General features: G+C 55.1%; 7 protein-coding genes across 7 annotated transcripts; 3 read left to right on the forward strand and 4 right to left on the reverse strand.

Moving 5' to 3' along the window:
• Positions 1 to 19: 19 nt before the first annotated feature.
• Positions 20 to 2,295, reverse strand: QC763_0014800 (uncharacterized protein; the record flags this gene model as incomplete). Its single annotated transcript, XM_062905285.1, has 2 exons — positions 20 to 1,291; positions 1,357 to 2,295. 2 exons carry the CDS (start codon positions 2,293 to 2,295, stop codon positions 20 to 22), a joined length of 2,211 nt encoding a protein of 736 aa, XP_062770837.1.
• A 202-nt stretch (positions 2,296 to 2,497) lies between these two features.
• On the reverse strand, positions 2,498 to 2,693 carry QC763_0014810 (uncharacterized protein; the record flags this gene model as incomplete). Its single annotated transcript, XM_062905286.1, has 2 exons — positions 2,498 to 2,504; positions 2,572 to 2,693. The coding sequence occupies 2 exons, from the start codon at positions 2,691 to 2,693 to the stop codon at positions 2,498 to 2,500; spliced, it is 129 nt and encodes a 42-aa protein (XP_062770838.1).
• Positions 2,694 to 3,542: 849 nt separating this feature from the next.
• QC763_112720 (uncharacterized protein) lies at positions 3,543 to 5,860 on the forward strand (the record flags this gene model as incomplete). Its single annotated transcript, XM_062907857.1, has 2 exons — positions 3,543 to 5,573; positions 5,657 to 5,860. Exons 1-2 carry the CDS (start codon positions 5,478 to 5,480, stop codon positions 5,858 to 5,860), a joined length of 300 nt encoding a protein of 99 aa, XP_062770839.1. The 5' UTR covers positions 3,543 to 5,477.
• On the reverse strand, positions 3,866 to 5,087 carry GRX3 (glutaredoxin; the record flags this gene model as incomplete). Its single annotated transcript, XM_062907856.1, has 2 exons — positions 3,976 to 5,087; positions 3,866 to 3,910 (listed from the first exon to the last, which is right to left on the reverse strand). The coding sequence occupies exons 1-2, from the start codon at positions 4,663 to 4,665 to the stop codon at positions 3,866 to 3,868; spliced, it is 735 nt and encodes a 244-aa protein (XP_062770840.1). The 5' UTR covers positions 4,666 to 5,087.
• Positions 5,861 to 6,469: 609 nt separating the features above from the next.
• On the forward strand, positions 6,470 to 8,974 carry ABP1 (actin binding protein; the record flags this gene model as incomplete). The annotated part of the gene is made up of 3 exons (XM_062907858.1): positions 6,470 to 6,662; positions 6,730 to 8,775; positions 8,844 to 8,974. The coding sequence occupies 3 exons, from the start codon at positions 6,470 to 6,472 to the stop codon at positions 8,972 to 8,974; spliced, it is 2,370 nt and encodes a 789-aa protein (XP_062770841.1).
• A 296-nt stretch (positions 8,975 to 9,270) lies between these two features.
• QC763_112740 (uncharacterized protein) lies at positions 9,271 to 10,492 on the forward strand (the record flags this gene model as incomplete). The annotated part of the gene is made up of 2 exons (XM_062907859.1): positions 9,271 to 9,749; positions 9,817 to 10,492. The coding sequence occupies 2 exons, from the start codon at positions 9,271 to 9,273 to the stop codon at positions 10,316 to 10,318; spliced, it is 981 nt and encodes a 326-aa protein (XP_062770842.1). The 3' UTR covers positions 10,319 to 10,492.
• On the reverse strand, positions 10,321 to 15,472 carry QC763_112750 (uncharacterized protein). The gene is made up of 2 exons (XM_062907860.1): positions 10,891 to 15,472; positions 10,321 to 10,797 (listed from the first exon to the last, which is right to left on the reverse strand). The coding sequence occupies exons 1-2, from the start codon at positions 11,690 to 11,692 to the stop codon at positions 10,535 to 10,537; spliced, it is 1,065 nt and encodes a 354-aa protein (XP_062770843.1). The 5' UTR covers positions 11,693 to 15,472; the 3' UTR covers positions 10,321 to 10,534.
• Between the last annotated feature and the right edge of the window lie 107 nt (positions 15,473 to 15,579).

Genomic DNA, 15,579 nt, shown 5'->3' on the forward strand with positions numbered 1-15,579 from the left:
TGTAGTTTTCGAACGAGTCCTACATGTAATGTACTGCGTCAGCAAAGAAGCAAGAGTCGGGCCGGTGTTGGCACAGGATGGTGGGACTGCTCACCCAGTCAAAGTTGCTTCCAAAATCCATACCACTGTGTGCCATGCTATTGAACATGGATAGCGGAGACTGCACTCCATCCAGCAACGAGGCATTTGCAAAATCAGAGGCGGCCCCCGCGTCTGATTTCAGTCCCAGGTCAAGAGCCGAATAAGTGGCACCCCCAGGACTCTGGACAGTGTCGAACGCCGAGGACAGGTTGCCGCTCGGGGGGTTTCCACTTGACAGCATTCCCAGCCTCATGGCGGCCGAGTGCTCCGGCTGCGACACCCCCGAGTTGACTGACCCGAAAAAATCATTACGCATCACCGCTTCGGGCGGACTTGCTCCCACACTGTCTGGCCGAACGAAACTCTTGATCTTGGCCAGCATGACCTCCAACACGTTCGAGGCCTTGACCGCCTCGATCGAGGTGTCAACGAGCCCCTTCCAGATCTCTATCGTCTGCTCGAGGCTACGGATCATCTCCTCCCGCTGCTCGCGAGTCCAAAAATACAGACTGTGGGAGCTCTGCCGCTCCCCAGACCGCTGCGCCTCGTTATCAAAGTGGAGATCCAGAGCAATGAGCATTGCGGGAAGCAAGAAATCTTTGGTTGCCACCGAAGTGACATACCACTTGATCGACTGCAAGCGCCCGTTGGGCTGTGATTCTCTGTGCAAGGTCGCCAGATGCCGCAATGTTTCGAGGGATGCCTCGATGGCGCTGCGACGAGAGTGAGCGTACCGGGGATTGTGCCTTGCCCTAGGCAGATATTTTCTGTGAAGAAGACATATAATCTTCAGGTGAAGGATATCGATGTTGAACCGCGCGATGATGAGTGTGAGCGGGTCATGGGAGCCCTCGAGTGGCTGCAACTTCAGGTGAGGTGGAAGCTCTGCCTTGATGGCGCGCAACTTGGAGTCATGCCGAAGGATTTCGTCGTAATGAACTTGGTTCTTGACTCGGCCAGTTATCTGCAGGATATTGCCGAGCTCCAGACAAAGGCGGATCTTGACGATCATGTAGCTGATGGGTGTGGGCTCGGAGCTCGGCCTGGACGGAGGTAGTACCTTTGTATCTGGGCCAAACTCTTCGTCAAAGATGTTGTGTGGCATCTCCGTGTCACAGTCATGGTCATTGATCATGCTTGAAAGCGATACTTGATGTGAAAAGAAAATATCTGTCGTCCTGACCAAGGCCCATGTTCTTCGCCTCATCTCCTACATTCCACGTGGCGGTTAGTCTATGATTTGAGGGAGAAACCATTCTCAATGGCTCAACTTACGGCTTGGAAAGGCGTGATGGTTGTGGGAAACCACTTACCATCACGGTGGTATCCCATGCGTAGTGCCACCCTCGTGACGAGCGATATGATCAGCCACAGGCCCAGATCGGCATCCCAACGGGAAGAATACTCGCAAAAGGCATAGAGGATCATGGTCTCGACGGTATACTCGGCCGGCTTGGTGTAGTCGCCCGCTATCAGGCACTGCACGGTTCGCAGTCGGTACTCGTCGGCCAGCTCGAGCGCTCTCCCTCTCCACTCTGGAGGCTCGTCCCCGACCTTGTGGTATGAAAGCATAGCCAAGCACAAGATTGAGTAGAGCAGCCCTAGCCACATGATTGGCGTCTTGGATGGGTCCTGCCAATGATTTCGAAGTTGTTGGTGAAAGGTGGGTGCGTGTATGATGTTGACAGCATTATCCATGGAATTGAAGTATCTCCCACACAGCGTCAAGACGGTCGACTTGGGTGGCAGTTCAGCTCGAAGCTCAACTTCAGTCGCCGGTATAGCCCCCATTAGCAGCGCGGGCGGAGCCATGGCCGTGGAGGGCTTGCTACGCTTGACCTGCTCATAGCTGTTTTCCAGCTCCTTCCTGTGGGATGCGAAATAATTCTTGACCTCGGTGATATCGAGCAGAATGGTGTGCCAATGCTCTTCTCCGAGGTAGATATGTTTACTTTTCGTTGGGTCAACTTTCAGCACGCCAAGCGACTTGGCTACATCTTCGATATCGCTTTCATCTTCATCCTGCATCGCATCCTCCAAGTGCGTATCGACTTTGGACGTAGCAGAGTTATTTTCTACCGTAGAGGGTGTGGCATTGGAAGCAGGGTCAGATGAGCTTCTGTTTGCAACTGAAGCTGGCGATATCTCAATGTTTGCGCCGCCATGCATCAATGATAACACCAGTCCCTCAAGCCTGTCAATGCGATTTTGCATATCATCCGGTGTTGGTTCACCCTGGTTCTGGCCCTTTTTGCGTGACGTCGGGGCGGCATAAGAACACGCATTTGCATCGGATCCCTCGCGCTTCACGCAATTGCTGCATGGATGAGACCTGTCACATTTTCTAGAAAAAGAGTGTGAGTAGATGAGCATTTGGTATCCCACCACCATGGCCATCGCCATTGTCGTCTCGAACTTACAACCTAAGCACGGCATTGTCAGCAAGGGACGGTCAGAAGTATGTCGGAGCAGTGAGAATGAATGCCTTACTTCCTCTGCCGGCAAGGGTAACAACTCAATGGTACTCTGTTTCTCTTGCGGACCACCCGGAACTGGCCATCAGGCGAACGCCCATTCGAGGAAGGCGTAGTCGATGGTGGTGTCGGCGTCATGATGCGCGTTCTTAAAGATTGGCTGTTGGATCTTGATATCTTCCCTCCGTTCCCAATCGTCCGCAGCCGCACTGTAGATCCGGGGTAAGGTGGAGATAGCAAAAGACCCGCCGCACAGGTTTGTCTGAACCTCAGTAAGGTCGGGTGGTTCGGAAAGAGACGTCTGAAAGGAGACACAGCTGATGGTGGAAGGGCTTCAGTGTCCACCGCCCAGGTATGTCGCGTAGTCTGGCGTGCAGGGGAGTGCCGGTTTGGCAGCTAAGATTGTTGTGAGGTGGGCTCGTCGGGTCCTCCAATTCGACCTGTCGACGGGGCGGAACAGAAGCACCACGTCCGCATGCGCGCGCAAACTGTGAGGAATAGATAGGGTGAATGGCCGTGGCAGGCGCAAAACGTAGACTCGGTCAGAAAATAAAGAGATGGGGTTGAATGTAGGAGCGAGTTGGAGAAGACCCTAGGCAAACACAGGATTGCGATGCAACCATGTCCCGCTCCCCTCCTATCCATAAACGTTGTTGGTGGGGCTGATACATGAGCTGCTGCTTGAGTGGGTGGGCTATCCGGGCAGCTCTTTGTCTCCTGGCCGAGGCCTGGTCAGCCTGCTGTTGCTGTCTGAGGGATTGGTTGCGATGAAGGATTGCGATGGCGTGATATTGCCCTACACATAACTCAGATATACCAGACTACTATATTGAGAATGTATACACATGGCCTAGCTTTGCGTCAAGACTTGGCTGTTACCGCCATCGTCTAGCGGGTTCGCGTATTTCTCTTGATCCATATCTTCGTCTACCATACAGCATAGGGACAGGAAGTCATATGAGTTGGGCCTGAACTACACCCTCCACACAGGAGCTGCTTATTAATCCCTTGCCTTTCCGTTCCGTTCTCATCAATATCCCAGTGACTCACCGGCGTGTGAGGAAGATTGCCCGACGTCGTCAGCATGTCAGCAGCGCCCCCCCCGTTTCTATCGTCACACAAACCTAGCACGCCGGACAACCGGCGCAGCGATTGTGGAACCAATCAACGCCACGTGAATGAACAGCAGCCAGTGCAGCCCGCTGCTACAGTGGTGAGCCTACAAAGCTCTCATGGTTCTGATTTGATTATCCTATTATAGGGGCCTTCTTCTCATGAGGCGGCTGCAGTCTCGCCGTTGACTTGATGCTCTATGCCTTGAAGAAGTCGGCGTCATTAGACAGTTCCTCCTTGACCTGTAACCTGGTTAGTCGGCGTGACCCATATAGCAAAAGAAACAGGCGACAGGAGGAAAACATACAATATCAAGCCCTCCGACCAGCTTGCCGTCAACCCAGAGCTGGGGATAAGTTGGCCAGTCGGCAAACTCTTTGAGGCCCTGGCGCACTTCATCGTCGGCCAGGATGTTGAAGAAGCCATACTTGACTGCGTTTTCCCGCAGAATAGCTACTAGCTGCCGAGAAAAGCCGCACTTGGGCTCGCTAGGAGTGCCCTTCATGAAGAGCATCACGGGAGCAGCCTTGACAAGATCTCCCAGACGCTTGAAGAGCTCCTCCTTTTTCTTCTCTGGATCCTCCTCAGTTGCCACCTCACCATCATGGCCGTCAGTCGCAGTCGCAGCGCCATTCAAAACTGGGGCGCCCACCTTGGCGGCATGGGCTTCGATGGCATTCCGCACCTTGACGGCGCTGCTTCCACTGACGGTTTCCAGCACCTGTCCGTTGCGAATCAGGACAAGAAATGGAACGGCTGTCACGTTGTAGGTTTCGCTAATATCCGAAAGATCCTCTGCGTTGATCGACACCCATGATGTGGACGGTGGTTCAGTGACGGGATACTCGCTCGCCAGCGTCGACAGAACGGTCGCCATTTGCGCGCATGGAGCGGCCCATGGCGCATGGAAAGAGACCACGAGGAGAGTGGAAGGCGGTAGTGAGGTGACGTGATGTTCCCAGTTCGGAAGACTGGTGATTTCGCGAATAGTCGACATGTTGTTGTATTGGTAGATATTCGAGCGGGTGACGGGGAGACCAAGACTCGCAAGGCGTGGCTGTCGGTGTGCAATGTTCTATGAGATGATCTCAAAAGTTCAAGTGGCTCGGGCAAACCGAACATTCTCCAAACAGTGCAGAGCATTGCCCCTCCATGAACTGCGATAAAGCTGGGGCCGATGGCGGATGACCCCGCAGTCCGCTAATATGGGCCCTGATTGGCCAGAGATCTGTTGCGTCATTTGGGATTGTCTCCTACACAGTAGGTACCTTTAACTCCGGTCAAGACGGAAGAGAAGCGTGCCTGGAAGCTCCCGTGAGACCGACAACCCGATGTACTTATTTGTGGTATCTTTAAAGCTTTTTAAAGCATACCTAGGTGCCGATTGCAAAGCTCGAGACAAACTTGCAGATGCTAAGCATGGTGGCTGGGTTTGATGCAAGCTAATTGCATCGTTAACACTTCGCCGGTTGCAGGTTGCACCTTCGTGCACCTTCAACATCGATGAACCATGACACGTGCTTTCCAGCTCAGCAGGTGTAGAGCCATCCATTATTAAAGGTCGAGGGACTCGCAGCCAAAGGCAAGGTCGTCGCGTCTGTGTTGTTCTCCGCCACTTTCCATCATCTACTAGCGACAAGAGCTTGCCTCTCCAGCCTCCCCATTCTACAGAAGAACCTTTCACCGTCTTTCCCTCATCTTGCTCCGCAACTGACCTACCAATTCACATCCTCCTTTGAGATCTTGAAACTCCCCAACCTAGTCACCTGCCCGGATACAGATACCTACTTATCCTCGAAGACTTACACAATGTCAGCTGCCGAATACTATCAACAAGGCCCACCGCAACAGAGCTACGCCTCTCCGCACCCACCACCACAGGCCTACCCTCAATATCCCCAACCGGTGAGTTAACCCTGTTCCGGAGCTGCTGGACGGCAGCTTCCCGCGCTGAGATGGGATGCCTATGCTGACGAGGTATACCACAGTCCTACGGAGGGCCTCCACCACAACAAGGGTACTATCCACCGCAGGGGCCGATGCAGTATCAGCAACAGGCACCCCCGACGAAGAGCAGCGGTGGCGGTGGTTGTCTTAAGGGCTGTCTAGCAGCCATGTGCTGTTGCTTCTTATGCGAAGAGGGCTGCGAATGCTGTGCAGACTGTTGTGAGTGCTGCATGGAGTGTTGTTAATGGCGGCGGGAGAATTCGGCATTGGAGTTTGAGCAGGGTGTTTCCAGTTTAGTAATTCAAAACGAGATGGGGAGCGATGAGAGGGAATCAAGGGACGAGGAGGACAGCTTCATTTCTCGCTGTTGACCTGGTGTGGGCACCGTCACAGAGCTGTAAGATGGGTTGAAATGGATATTTGAAACCCTTAGGAGGCACCTGGATGCATCACTATCACCCAGATACCAGTACGGACGTTATTAGAGCTACACTAATTACATATCCTGTTGTACATGAGTGTTATCCAAGTGAAGTTGATGATGGGAAAACTGGGGCTCTTGTCCTGTCCAATGAGCACCTCATTCGATGAAATGTGCGCCAAGACGTACCCTGGAGACTGGGTGGGCTCAGTTGGCTGCTAGGGGAGGCGCACAGCCTCTTTGACGTCGGGTTGGCAACCTTCTGGGAAGCTCCCTCTCCGTTTCCCAGTTCCCTCAACGTCTCGCAAGACAACAGTCAGTCATACTTCTAGCTTCTTGTTTAAAGCCCTCTCTTTGTCACCACTGGGCCTTCTCGAATCATTCCATTCTCACGCTCGGCCCAGGCAACTTCTGGAGTCACTACACAACGACCATGTCTTCGCTCAATCTGTCCACCAATGGCGTGGCCATCAAGAACAGCTACCAAGGCGTCATCAACGGCACGCTGTCATCAACCTCACCTACCGCCGCTCGCTGGGCCCTGTTCACGGTACAGGCGCCATTACTGAATGTCTTCCAAAACACGGGTTCGAAAGAGAGTGTCCTCAAGGTTGAGGCCACTGGCGGTGAGTTCCAGGGAAACCTCCCGGTCCTTCCGGCTTGGGCTTGCTAACCACCGCTTTGCGTCAACAGAGGGCGAGCTTGCCGACCTGATCGAGGACTTCAACGAGGGACGCATTCAGTTTGCTTTTGTCAGAGTCAAGGACCCAAACAGTGGCCTGCCCAAGAATGTCTTCATCGCCTGGTGCGGTGGGGGCGTCCCTGAGCGGACCAAAGGCTACTTCACCAGCCACGTTGCCGCCGTCTCCAAGGTCCTCACCGGTTACCACGTCCAAATCACGGCGCGATCTGATACCGACCTCGAACCTGAAGCCATCGTGAAAAAGGTTGCGGATGCCTCGGGTGCTAAATACTCGGCTGGGTCCGCCCCGGCCCCTGCTACGGCGGCAGCGCCACCGCCGGTTGCCAAGAAGCCCGTCTTCACTCCGACTACCTCGACTTCCGGCACCTCCTTCAATCCCCTCGTCGCGGCCCGCAATCGCAGACAAGATAATACCGATGATGACGGCTGGGGAGCAGACGCCCCTCCCGTTTCCCGCACTCAGATCGAAAAGGTGGCGCCCGCCTACAAGCCAATCAAGGTTGATATTGCTGGTCTGAGGAAGAACCCCGACGAGTCCCGCCACAGCACTCCCTCTCAATCCGATGATCAGGCTCGCGATATTGTTAAGGGTGGGTATCAGCCCGTGGGAAGAGTTGATGTGGCCGCCTTGCGGGCTCAGGCAAAGCAGGATGACCGGCCTGCCGTGGTAAGGGGTGCCTATGAACCCGTGGGAAAGGTCGACATCGCCGCCATTCGTGCCAAAACTCAGCGTCCAGTAGAAGCATCAGAGGAGCCATCAGCACCAAAGTCTCTTGCCGAGCGCAGTGCTGCCTTTGCTCAATCGGAACGTCTTACAGAGCTGCCCAAACCCAAGGTCGCCAAGAAGTTTGGCAGTACTCCCTTTACTGGGACCAAAGCACCCACGCCATCCGGCTTCGGGGCGGCATCTGTTCCAGCGCCTTCACCGGTTGGCGCCGCCAGCCGCACATTTGCCGACCAGGGGGGCAAAACACCGGCCCAGCTGTGGGCGGAGAAGAAGGCTAAGCAAGGTGGATCAATCTCGTCGGCATCGCCTGGGCCTGCTCCCGAAATCACGGCTCAAAAGAGCGGCAGCGAGTGGAAGAGCGGATACGCAGGCAAGAGCTGGGCTCCTGTCAGTACGACCAACTTTGGACGCGGCGGGGTGGAGAAGCATGCGACTGGCGGTAGTGGTACTGAGCGCTCACAGCCCGAAGCCGAGCCCGAGACAGCCGCGCCTTCCCCCGGTGGCATCACAGCACTGCGCGATAGGTTCAAGGACCAACCGCCCATTGGCGTCTCTTCACGATCTGCGCCAGCTGAAGAGGAGGCCGCGCCGCCGCCACCACCTCAGGCAAGCCGACCTGCCGGAGGGTTTGCCCTCCCTGGTCTCCCATCCAGACTAGCCCCAGCGGAGGAAGAGGAGGAGGAGGAGCAGCAAGACCCTCCCGTCCCATCTCGGAACTACGAAGAACGCGACCCCTCTCCTGTGCGCATTGCGGTGCCGGTTGCACGCAGTTCTGTTCCAGACCTTGAACCGCCTGTTGAGGCGCTTCCCCCTCGCCCTGTGCCTGTTCCTGAGGAGATCCCTCGCGAGGAAGACCTCCCAGCAGAGGAGGATGCCTATGATCCCCGGGCTGCTGCTGCCACCGTCGCGGCTGTTGCCAGTGATACTACCAGGCCAGGTGGAGCAGCTCCTCAGTCCAACACCGATGGCGGCTTACGTGCTGTAGTTCTATTCGATTATGAAAAGGCTGAGGATAATGAGCTTGAACTACGCGAGAACGAAATCATTAGCAACATTGACAAGGTGGACCCTGATTGGTGGATGGGCACAGATGCCCAAGGCCGGAGCGGCTTGTTCCCTTGCAATTATGTCGAAATTCTGGAGGCTGACGTAGCGGCTCCTGTCCCTTCGGCTCCCGCTCCCGTTCCCGCTCCGGCCCCGGCCCCAGGGCCAAGCTATGCTTCTGCGCCCGATTCAAAGTCTGAGTACGGTGTAGGAAGCGGGCCAACGGCCACGGCTCAGTTTGACTATGAAGCCGCGGAAGACAATGGTAAGCACTGGCACATACCGTACATTTCCCCGGTCTTGCGAGTGGTGAAACTAATAGACCTTGTACAGAACTGAGCTTCCCAGAGGGCGCTACCATCACCAACTTGGACTTTCCTGATGAGGACTGGTGGTTTGGACACTACAAGGGAGCGTCGGGTCTCTTCCCTGCCAACTATGTGGAGCTTGATCAGAAGCCTTAGGTGTAAAATGGGTCTGGAGGTTGGTGGATCTACAATACCTGGTGTCCTACAATACCACACAGCGTTTGTTGGCATTTGTAAAACCTCTTAGAGCGTGGGAGAGCAATCAGCAGTAGGAAGTAGGGATAAATTAGCAAGATTGACGTTCATAGTCCAGGAATGGTGTCAGGGGCTCCCCTTCTCCACGTCTGAAAAAGACAAATGCAATACATGGTTCTTGGCATGGCTGCACGCACTCCTTGCCCGCGTTGAGCTGTAGGTTGTAGACCTGGTAAGCCGTTATCCAAAATGCTGCAATGAATGAATTCTCTGGTCGCTTCAAAACAGGCGAGATAGGCCGAGCAAAGCCGGATTGTGCTGAAGTACAACAAGGTTGTTGTTTACGCATGTCGTCGCAGCCACATGGTCAGTCCACTTTGGCCTTTTCTGTTCCAACCAACCACATCAGTGCTCTCTCCCCCCTCCCCCTTTGCTCCTCCTACATCAACCCAACGAGACAATATCAAAAGAAACGAACCGTCATGTACTCACATACACCACCAGCGCCACCACCAAAGCCAGGAAATCATGATACTAGTGGCATGAACACACCGGTGCTGGTGGGGCCGTCATCACACATACCCCGCCCTCCGCCTCCGTTACCCGAAGCCGTCACAGCCGGCGGGCTGCACTCGGCAGATATCGGTGCAGCAGCATCAAATGGTGCGTTGGTCCAGGCCCAGGACATCCCGGATCCCGGAGACCAGTGGCTACCCAAGTTCTTGCAGGATAAATCGTATGTTTATGTTGGGTGCTGGCCACATGCAACTAGCCTTGCTCGTTGCTAACTACAACGGCTTCAGAAAGCAAGATTTGGCCGAGATATTGTCGGACCCGGCACGCCTCTCGGCGTTCACCCACTCCCCTCAGACAGTCCACCCCTCTTTGGGATCGTCTCATGAGGCACTGCAGGTAGCACTAAGTGAAAACATCGAGCGGGCTGCTCAGCTGCTCGAGCTCGAGGCGAGGCTGGCCCACCAGAGATCAACAACACAGTCCCAGCTGCTGTCGACTCACGCACTGGAGAGACAGTGGCGGGCCAAACAGGCAGACATGGACCATGCGCTGGCTCCGTTCGCGCCTGCAAGCTTGTATCAGCGTCTCAGTCAGGGGGTTCAGGAACAGGAAGGCGTTTGCTATGCGCTGGAGGAGAGCTTTCTCGAGGGGGAAGGTGACGGTGCGCTGGCTACGGAGAGAGAGGTCGGTGATTGGATCAGGGGGTATAGAGAAGCCAAGAAGCTGTACTATTTGAGACAGGAGAGGAAGGAGAGGTGGGACGAAGGCAGGGTTGGAGGGTGGAGGTGAACCTCGTCATTTGCTTGCCCCCTCTATCAACAGCAGTAGTATTCTCGTTCCCGGTGTATTCCGTGAGGGTAACCTATCTCAAATACAACTACAAAAACACTCCCAACACATTACCGTTTGTGCCATGCACTTCCCCAAGCCCTGAAAGTCCCCAATGTCTAATCCACTTCTAGGTAATTATCATCATACAACATGACCCTCTGTGACCTCCCCTGTTTATAAGATGCTAAATGGACTCCTCTTCATCTCTGGACTTCGGGGGCTCATTGGCAGCGCAAATAAATCTTCCTCGGTAGCATCCTCTGTCCCTGCCTTTCCCACTGCCGAAGACGATTGGGGTAGGTTGTTTCCAAGGACGGCATCCAACGAAGCAACACCAGCACCTGCTGAGCCCATGGCGATGCTGCGCCCTGCCAGGCCCGTCCCATCTGAAGCCGTAGCGAGGGAAGAGTGAAGGCGACGCTGCATATCCTTAGAGGCTGTCGAGGAGATTTTGGTAAGTAGCATGTTCGGCCACAAGCAAACTAAAACGGGGCCTCCGGAGAAGGCAACTAGTTGAGGGTTTGACATACCTTGGCTTGCAGCAGCCAGTTCTGCAGGGCTCGTAGCAAGCTTCAAGCCTCGCAGCTTTTCGCCTAGCTTCCCCCCTATTGGGCTCCTCGGGCTCGCCGGACCGGCCGCCGTTTGTGGTATATGTAGTCTGGTTGGCTTGGGCACGCCGTGATCCGGGCCGAGTCCGAAGTGGTCGACAATCCACTGCCGCTCTTGCGCTGCCATCTCCAACCCCACGCTTTCGCCATTCGTCCTCATTTCCACTTCGATCTCGGCCTGCAGTTCTGCCAGCCGCTTTTTTGCCCACATCGTATGGAGCACGCCTCGCAGGCCCGCCTCTTGCTTGCCGGTGAGCTCAGCAGGGAAGATGGCTGGCATGGGCATTGTGCGCAGAACTGGTCCGCCTGAGCTACCCTTGTGTGTGATGCTGACGAGTGCAGGCACGGCGGCGCCCGTGGGCAAAAGAAAATAAATACGTCTTGTGCCACCGTTGGCACTGCCGCCAACGCCGACATCTCCGACGATGTCATGGACGGCCAGTGCCGATTTCTTGCCCTCCCACGAGACTTCCCAGTCTGTAGCATCAGCTGCCCCCTTCTCAGCCTCCTCCGGCCTGGTTTCTTGCTGTCGTTGTTCCCGCCCGCCGAACGAGGCGTCCCATTCCACCATCAGCACCTTGGTGCCCTCATTGCCCTTGCCTGTCTCGAATTCGAACCGGGAGAGCGCTAGGCCCGACGAAGGGGACGTGGGTGTCTCGACCACATCCAGAGACTCAACATCAGTTGCCGTCACCGCCGCCACCGACCTAGCGGCCGTGGTCATGGTGGTGATCCTGTGACAGAAACAAGAGAGGACAAGGCAAAGAAGACACAGGCGACACAAGCACAAGGCCCGAGAGATAGTTGGGGGGATGTGGGGGGCAGTCACCTAGCAAAAAGCTCGGTGAATTCTGCCGTATATCTCCCGGTGTGGCTATGAGCAACAGGGTAGCCAACCCGGCCACGTCTAGCTGGCTGAATCAAGCTGAAGACTCCCGGTTTGGTGACACACACCCGAGTCGGGTGCGTCAGCAGACGGTCCGAGATGCCAGATCAGATGCGAGAGAGGGCGACAACGGATGAGGGACCAGGCCTGACAGCTTGGAGAGAACAGAGGGCGCAACCGGCTGGGACTGGACCGAAAGGAGGAGGAGAGCTGGGACCCCGGTTCGGGTACGAGTTGATGCGTGCCAGGTAGATACGGACAGGCAGAGAGGCCTAGGTGGGCGGGGGAGTCAATACTTGGAGATGTGATTTTCGTCCGCTGTCCAGCCTCGGCCTGCCAAAGGGAAAGGCAGGGTAGAGCGCAGCCGCGTGTGCCTTGGTTTGGAGGAGGGTACCACCTGACTCCGGGTGTAGGCTAATATGAAGAGAATATGCACAGATGCAGCCGCGGCGGGGGAAACTGTGACGAGACAAGGGCCGCCAGAACAAGTTGCAAATATTGTGTACAGCAAGGTACTACGGTGGTTGTAGCTGGCGTAGAAGTCTCGTAGGTGAGAAAAGAGGAAGATGGAAAACTCACTCGTCACGCAGTGCAAAGAGGCGCAAAAGAAGAGCAAGGGAAAAGTCAGGGAGGCGACATGGAGGATGGGAAGCGCCTTCATGTTAGGCACTTGGCACATACTGCTTCACCTTATAATAGAATACATTGACAAGCAGCAAGGCCCGCGGTCCCGCAAAATCGAGGCTCCCAAGGCAAACCCCGCGACTGAGGACAAAGATCGCCCATTACCTCCCCCACAGGTCCGGGACCCCGGGGCCATTGATTCTAGATTTGGGAAAACCCCATCCACGTCGCGAGTGGGTTGGTCCAGAGGAAAGCGTGCTTTGGCATGGCTAGAGAGGCCACAGTGCATGAACTAATCCGCGCGTTGAGAAGGCATTGGCTTGGCCAACCGAACAAAGAGCTCCTACATTGCTTACAGACATCTATCGTCCCCATCGCTGGGTTGCTTCATCAAACCATCATGTTGCTATGCCTTGGGGAAGGATATCTTGTTTCCGAGCACCATAACCACCAGAATCAAAGAAAGGTCCATCATCGAAAGTTGAACTGAAAGAGACGACAACTCTGGCGCTTTCAATATACATACATACCTACCTTTTCTCGCGAGAGGCAGAAAATCAGCGAGGGGCACTGGTACCATCTTGTTTCCATAAATAGCTCCATGTCACTTGGCATTGAGTGACACCCTTTCCCAATCGGGACACGAGTCTGGGAGGGGGGGCGATTTTCTGGAACTTTGCGGAATTTCAATGGCGGTTGGTAGTTGCGTTTCGGTAGGAGAACACTGGAAAAGTAAGATAATCACACGCAAATCAGGGTCAGGTCGATGACGACAATAAAACACCACTGCTACCTCCATGTGAAGACCGGAAACACAAGCCCCTTCATCGCCATGCATGTTGCTCCTGTAGCTGGTAGGAGCTTTGATCTGAAGATAAAACTGATGTCCCATGCGGCACATGATGGCCAAGCAGGTGAGCAAGTAGAACATCCATGTCGTTGGTGTCCAAAAGCCTTGCCACATGGCGGGGGCTCCCGTGATGCAGTGCGACGACCGTGATGATTCGCTCAAGCTTTTTTCGATGTACTGCGGAAGCCGGCGGTGGTTACCCAGACACGCAAAAGACGGGCCAAATGATGGCTCCGGACCGAGGCCGATTCCAATGTCGGAACCATTCTTGGCACGACACGGAGGGGCCGGAACATGACCGCGAAGCCAGCACAAGACTCCACTTAAAACCCCCAGACTACCGCCCACATGGATAGCCCCTCCGGTGCAAAGGCTTATGTGTCCGGAGCCAAAGTCGAGAGCGGCTCAAGGAAAGGTAGGTAAAGCGTGCGGCTCGGCGACGTGATCCGGTCGAAATGTGGTGTACCCTTCCTCCATGGTTGAACGCAATGGAATGACAGGGCCGAGATATTGCCGTTGAACACGATAGATGAAGCAAGCGAAGCTTGGAAGCGAGATGGTAGTTGTGAGGGCGACTGCTGGGTAACTCCTCGTTACATTGAGCATCGACCGTGAGCAGGACAAAAGTGGTGCGGTCAGGTTGGGCGGAGACGATGGCGGCTTTTTGAACGTGGAAAGCCCACCTCGGCCGGAAGCTTTGACTTTCCGGACACGGGCATGTTTGACAGAAGGTCGGCAGACGCCCGACAACCGCCGGGAGGAACGGGGCATATGGCGGTTTTGAGCGGCATCCATAGGCTCTCTGGATAAAGGGGCCCGCGGCCATATACCCCCACAACGTTTCTTTTACAAGGGCAGAGACCCGGCCCCGAGAGGACGACATCAAGAAAATGACCGGAGTAGGGCCGTGGCGATTCAGCTAATCGCTAACATTGCCCAATTTGGTGCCGCGTATCGCTCAGTGTATCAGACTCGCTATGAATCCTGGCTTTGTTCAGTAGATGTATAGGAGATCAACCATTATCGCACGGTAATGGGTACGTTGATCTGTATACCTAGTTGATGGCGGCACGACTTCATCGCTTCCTCACCCACTATAGCCGGGATTCGTTTTAGATCAGTGTTGACCACAGGAGAGATGGCTGCCGAAGGGCGCGCAGGCGCCTCGATTATTTCGACTCGGCTCTCACTTGTCCATCTGGGGAGTGCGTCCAATCCAGGTGCCCATGGCTCTTTGTTGCACAGGATGAATGCAGCATGAACAGGGGGTCCAGTGGGAGTGTGTTGTGATAGGCAAATATTTATTTGAAGGACCGTTCTATGGTCACATTTGGGGAGAAACGGCGTTATGCGGTGGTGATATCGCTGCTCTGTTATAACTCGACTCTTTTGTCGGCGCCCGACCTGCTCGCCCAACTGCCGACGGTAATGTTCCACGGGTCCTCCACCCCAACTTCAACAACATCCTCCGATTTCTTCGGGGCAATAGAGAGCACAGGGTACCTGTTCTGGCCGAATCTGCTGGGCATGAAACCTGCCCCAGCAGCGATCGATAGGTCGCCAACCAAGAGGAATTCTATCTGGAATGTGTATTGCATAAGCGAACAAAGAATAAAATCCAGAGACAAAATGGCGAGGAAAGGAAGTAACAAGCGAGAGATCTACACACGTTCGAGTCTCAGCGCCTCGTTGTACGTCTGTCCCACGTGTGGTGCCGGCCCCAGCCAGGCATGCCTGTGTGACCTCATCAGCATGTAAACTCGGCAACCTAGGTAGACAGACACAGAAAGGATATTGGGGTTATGTAGGGGGGAGCGGGTGGATTGTCTAGTCATGGCTGGCTGGCGGCGGCGGTAGTAGTGGTGGTGTCGTTGCTGTTGATCATGACGCTGATGCCGCTGATGATTCCGATGATGCTGGTGATGATGCTGGTGATGCTGGTGATGGACGCGGATGAAATGGTCAGAAATGGGTTACTTCGTACTGGTCGATGTTCCCCCGGTTCCCCCATGGAAATTCCAGACGACCCCATGTTCGGTGCTTCTTTGGATCCGTGATTGGCCCCGGCTAAATTACGACGTGCCCGCCCACATGCACAGCGATGCGGCCAAGGCTCCCCCATGTTGCGCTACCGGACCGTGAGCGCGGGTTGCTAAGCCGGGGGAGAGCTCTGCTAGTGCAACCGCCGCAGCAGCACCGCAGAGACATCCCGAGCAAATCGCCGGCTATCTAGCTCCCATTCCAAAACGGT

The sequence above is a fragment of the Podospora pseudopauciseta genome, chromosome 1 (genome assembly GCF_035222475.1).
Source record: "Podospora pseudopauciseta strain CBS 411.78 chromosome 1, whole genome shotgun sequence".
NCBI classification, from domain to species: domain Eukaryota; kingdom Fungi; phylum Ascomycota; class Sordariomycetes; order Sordariales; family Podosporaceae; genus Podospora; species Podospora pseudopauciseta.